Raw genomic sequence first — 6,000 nt, forward strand, 5'->3', positions numbered from 1 at the left:
TTGAAATTGTTTATGTGGTAAGTCAGTTGTTTTTAGGTCACCTAGCAAACACAAGTTTGGAGATAAAGGTATCCTACAGTCCAAAATAGCGGAAAGTTTTTCTAAGACTTTAGTCCAGAAATACATAACCGGAGTGCATAACCATAAAGCATGAAAATAAGTGTCTGTAGTGTTTTGTAAACACTGGAGACAAATGTCGGAGTCGGAGAGTCCCATTTTCTTCATCATATATTGAGTAATGTATGTTCTATGGATAATTTTATATTGGATAAGTTGTAAATTTGTGTGTTTTGTCATTTTAAATGCATTTTCACAAACTTGAATCCAAAAGTCAGATTCCGGAGCTATAGACAAGTCTGTCTCCCATTTTAAGATGGGTAAAGACATTTTATCCGTATATGAAAGTAACATATATTTTTGAAAGTTTTTTTGTTGTTGTCGGAGAAAGCTTGGTAATATCTTTAGCTAAAACCGGCGGTTGGAGCGTACCCTGAAGTGTTGGAATTTGTTTCTTTATCATATTTTTAACTTGCAGATAATGTAAAAATTTTCCGTTTGTTATTTTGTATTTTTGGAGCAAGGATGTATATGATATAAACATATTATCTGAGAAGAGATGGTGGAGATGTGTAATTCCTTTCTGCTCCCACACACCTAAATAAAACGATTGGTTGTTAATTCGAAAGTCGGGGTTATGCCATAGGGGAGAAAGCCCACAGGGCTCCACTTGGGCTTTTGTCATTTCTAATGCCTTCCACCAAGCAGTCAGGGTGGCGGAAATCATTGGGTTTTTAAAACAATTATGTCGCTTAATTGATGTTGTAATAAAGAGTAAATCTAGAAGTCTGAGGTTATTACAATCCTTCTGTTCTAGTTCCAGCCAACAGTTAGTATCTCTGTTGGGTTGTGCCCATAGAACAATATATTGTAGCTGGTTGGCTATATAGTAGTACATAAAATTTGGTGCCTCTAGACCACCTTTGGATTTACTTTTCTGAAGAGTAGATAGACTAATCTTTGCTTTTTTTTTTATTCCAGTAAAATTTTGTAACAGCTGAGTCCAACAACTGGAACCATTTAGCCGTAGGTTTAAATGGAATCATTGAGAAAAAATACTTTCATTTTAATGGGGGCTATTCGTCCTATTAAAGAAATAGGAAGATTATTCCAGCGTTCCAAGTCACTATGAATGTTATCCAGAAGTGGAGAAAAGTTTAAATGAATTAAATCAGTTAATTTAGGTGAGATTTTTATGCCTAAGTATTTTAAATTACCTATAGGAAATGAGTAGTGTGGGTCCTGGCTTGCAGGGTTCCATGAATTTTTCTGTAATAGGTAGAAGTGTTGATTTTGTCCAGTTAATAGAATAATCTGATAACTGTGAGAATTTAGTTATTAAGTTAAATACTTCCCCTAACGAAATCGCCGGGTTTTCTAAATAAAGTAAAATATCATCGGCATATAGATTAATTTTATGTTCTGTTACCCCAGAGTGAATTCCTTGAATCCTTCTTTCTTGGCGTATGGCTATTGCAAGTGGCTCAATAAATATTGCAAATAATAAAGGGGATAGTGGGCATCCCTGTCTTGTGCCTCTCTGTAAAATAAAGCTCTTAGATATAATCCCATTAGTAGTAACTGTAGCTTTGGGAGAATCATATAATACTGACACCCAGTGGATAAATGATTTCCCAAAGCCAAATTTATTTAAAACAGCAATGAGGAAGGACCAGTTAACTTTGTCGAAAGCTTTTTCTGCATCCAACGATATAATAACTGCCTTCTTATCATGCCGCTGTGACATGCTAATAAGGTTAAAGAGCCTCCTAATATTATTAGTAGAGTGACGATCTTTAATAAAGCCTGTTTGGTCGCTATGAATGATTGTCGAGATTACTGTTTCTAGTCTAGATGTGAAAGCCTTAGTGATCATTTTAATATCAGTGTTAATTTGTGAAATCGGACGGTAACTTGATGGAAGGGTGGGGTCTTTTTCTGGCTTTAATAAAAGTTTAATTGCTGCTGTATTCATGTGTGGACGTATGTAACCATCAGTTTTCATTTCTGTTGCTACTCTTAAGAATAGCGGAGCAAGCATTAACCAGTAGTGCTTAAAAAATATAGCCGGATAACCATCTGGGCCAGGTGCCTTGCCATTAGGCATACTATCTAGAGCACTGTACAACTCGCTTATAGTAAGTGGCGCCTCTAACGTATCTTTATATTCAGTAGTTAACTGAGGCATATTTAAGCTACTGAGGAATGCCTCAATATGCTCAGGGTTAGGTTTGTTAGTTTCTGAGTATAGGTTGCGATAATAACAATCATAAAAAACAACAAACAAACAAAAAAAAAAAAACAATCACAATATTTAATAAGCAATTGCTTACATTACTACTGTGCTTTACTGTTTTGTTCCTATGCCTTGTACAGGTTAGAGTGTTTTGTTTTTCTAGCTTGTTCGGTGTCTTCCACCTGAGGTTTCCGTCCACTTTCTTTACTTTCTTTATTTTATCATTAGTTATTGAGTTTTTCAAGTCAACCTATATGTCATGTCACTTTTTGTTGACCTTTTTGTTTCACATTTATGTGCAGCTTTTGTTAAATAAATGATGTAAACATGTCAAAATCTGTTGTGGTTGCATTGGGGTCGAATCGCTCACATGTTTGATGCAGTTCCCACAACAAAACTAGGAAATAGCCAAGTGCTCGTTGAAAGCACCACTCGAAGACGTTATCCTCATTTGAAAAGATGCTCTTGTATGTAAAAGTGAGACTTAAAGACACCTCTTCAAATCAAAGGTCTGATCTATTTACATGTCACAACATTATGTCACCATACTTTCTGTATTTGCAAGCAGCCAATAACTATAACTTGCCGTAAATCCTTTCATTCCTGAATTCAGTGTGCCAAGGACCTGAATTAGAAATTTACTTATGACTCCATTATATTTTCAGTGGTGAAGATGGCAACAAATCCACCTAATATCACTTGACAGTGCATGTGCAGTATATTGCCAGACTACTGTAGTCTGCACCTTTGCAAAACACACATTCCCGTCTGCATCAGACATTGCTTAGCTGTCATCATAACAAGGTGATGCCAGCGCAGATTATTACAAGTCTTTCTCAAAGAAATCCAACTCAGCTGAGCAATGAATGAATACCGAGAGATGGAAATACTGGTGGAGGACAGAAAAATAAATAAAGTGTACAGATTATGTTTAACATGACAAGTTTTGGAGTATGCTCTTTAAATACCGAATGAAGATGGTGAGAGATGTTATTTCCAACTTTAGAAAGTAGAATATACAATAATTTAATCAATGTAAAGGAAAAATGTCTCATCGTGCTTGTAATATATATCAGAAGTTGTACATGCAGTCCAAGAAGCAAAACTCAATTGAACCGAAATGGGGCCCTCTTGTGGTTTGTGAAAGAAGTTGGTGATGAGGATGCCTTTTTTTTGATGGTGCAGTGACTTTTTTACATGAGGCCAAAATTCAAGAAGATGGTAGCTAAAATTAAGTTCCTTTCATCACTGTTCTACTCTTATCCTATAGGATCACAGTAAGCTGGTAAATTACAGTGAGTGGTGATGCACCCTGCACTCATCTCAAGACATTCCAATTTAGTCATTTTCTAATTTGTTTAAAATCACAACAAAAAATATATTTTAAGCACTTTCAACATGATGTAGGTCTAGACCTCAGTGTGAGACTTTTATACATCACAAGCGATGAAGTTAAATTCAAAGAGTGGTTACTGATGATTACAGCAGAGTAAAATATTTGAACAGGTATCATCCAGTTGGAAGCAAAACCCACTGTTGATGGGTTTGTCAAAAATAAATAATATCAATATTTTGCTACTTAAAACTGCTCATAAATATAACTTGAAATGAAAATCTGGCCAATTGGGCAAGCATGCACAGCTCTCTCCCACAAAGGTGTGTGAGGTGTATCCAGGTCTCAGGGAGCTGCCTCTACTCATCAACCTTTTAAATGTCACCTTGAGACAGTCATGTTCTCTTCCACCTGCAGGGCTCTTTTTTATTATTCTATTGTTAGCATTTTAATGTGTTGGAGAATTGGGGGGGGGGGCGATAAAATATGGCAGAATTCTGCCCAGACTATTTAGAAAAGAATACACTGGAAAAACAAAGACCCAACGAAGAGAAGTGGTGGGTCGCAGGTTCTTTGCTTCGGTGCTGAGAGCTTAATCTCCACCTGCGTGCTCTTCTTACTTTGAAAACATGTGCCACTACTATGCAGCGCCTGCGCGCATGCAGCACCGCAACTCTCCGCAACACACACCAAGAATGTCGCCGTGTAAAATAAGCATGCAACACGACAGTCATGCTTGCTTTTCCCCTGCGGTAGGCTCTCCCTTCAGTCCCAATCATTGCTCTGCATGCCTCTTGTGACTGATGCCAAAAGGGGCTAAATAGAAGGAAAAAGCGGTACAAACAGTACCTGTAACTCTACGCTGTAACTCTGACTGAGATGTGTCGGGAACACCGCCAGCTGATGTCGTACTTGAAGGGAAAGTAGATAATCCATGAACCAGAGCCTCCAGGACGCCAACAGAGTGAGCGGGAGATGCGTCGACTCCCAGCAGCCGTACTACATTATAGTACAATGAATCAGCCGCTATGCCCCGCCCACCTGTTCTCCTATTGGCTGCAACCGTTCATCAACACGCGCCAGTCCAGACTTCAAGTTGCCTCATTACATCGCTTTAAACATTGTTTAGCTCATCCATACCCAAATATTGCTCTTAAGGTTAATGTGTTCAGAGGTGCAATGATTGAGTACAACAGGCAGGGCCTAGGTGATATGGTGCCCTAGGCGTTAAGCGTAGATTGTAGACCACCCCCCACCCCCATCCCCAGACAACTACAAGTAATACAAATAAATAGCATAAGTACAACAGTGTACATAAGTAGTACAGTGAAATACAACTGTTTAGTGCGATTTGTGCTGACATTATTAACTACAAAATGTTTTCAAACTATGTACAATATATTTGTGTAAGATATATATAAAAAGTAATAATAATAATGAGGTCAATGACGGACGCCAATTTTGTTAACAATTGTCGGGAAACTTTGAAAAATTGACGGAAATTTATGCTATTTTGATGTTTATTTTTATAGACAATTCTGATTGACTGACATACATGCCTCTCTCTACCCTGGGCCCGTTTTTCCTCCTCCTCCTTTCACCGCTTTCTTAATGCAGTACCTGAGGGCTTGGACCTTGTCATTGTAAAGGTTTTTGATGTTTAGACAACAACATAAGCCATCCATCTATCAATAGCGCTAACACTCTGAGATGATGCACGACCCCTCCCCCTACCATTCACTGTAAACAGCAGCAGCAGGTCAGATTCAGGGTGCCAGGTCATGATCTCATATTTATTTGGACTAGAAGTCATAAAAAATATTTATTATATAAAATATATATATGCGGTATTAAATAACATATTTAAATAATGTAATGTAATAATGTAAAATAAATAAAATATATATGCTCTATAACATTTTGTAGCATCCTCAGTTGAAATAAAGGTGGTCTCTCCAACTGATGGTTCACAACTTTTATTCAACCTTCCTTTATGTGAACAAACTGTATGAGCTACAATACAAATAAACAAAAAAATGCTGTTAATAACTCAAACGGTATGTTTTGTGTATCCTTTTACCGTATTTAAGTCATTTACTAGGGTGACCATATTCACATTTTTGAAAAAAAGAGGACATTTGCCTTGAAATTGTGGTACCAGTCGCAGTTACACAGTGTTCTTCACCTCCTATTAGTCACACAATACCAATCAGACATTTTCATGAATTTATAAAACCCTATCTTTTTTTTTTTGCCCTGCAATTTGGCGCCCCCTCCACTAGATGGCGCCCTAGGCGAGCGCTTAGTTTGCCTATGCCCAGGGCTGGCCCTGACAACAGTGGTCAAATACAAGCCATGCATTCTGTAAGTGAAG

At 37.6% G+C, this 6,000-nt stretch overlaps 1 protein-coding gene across 2 annotated transcripts in view; it reads right to left on the bottom strand.

Annotated features, from left to right (window-relative positions):
* The window catches only part of zmat4a (zinc finger, matrin-type 4a), a 113,321-nt gene extending 108,705 nt beyond the window's left edge, over positions 1–4,616 (bottom strand). For both annotated transcript variants that reach the window (XM_077561771.1, XM_077561770.1), the window contains exon 1: positions 4,476–4,616. In XM_077561771.1, coding sequence (XP_077417897.1) covers positions 4,476–4,562 — 87 coding nt within the window. In that variant the 5' untranslated portion in view covers positions 4,563–4,616. The remainder of the gene's footprint in view (positions 1–4,475) is intronic.
* Between the last annotated feature and the right edge of the window lie 1,384 nt (positions 4,617–6,000).

This window comes from Vanacampus margaritifer, chromosome 3 (assembly GCF_051991255.1).
Source record: "Vanacampus margaritifer isolate UIUO_Vmar chromosome 3, RoL_Vmar_1.0, whole genome shotgun sequence".
NCBI lineage: Eukaryota > Metazoa > Chordata > Actinopteri > Syngnathiformes > Syngnathidae > Vanacampus > Vanacampus margaritifer.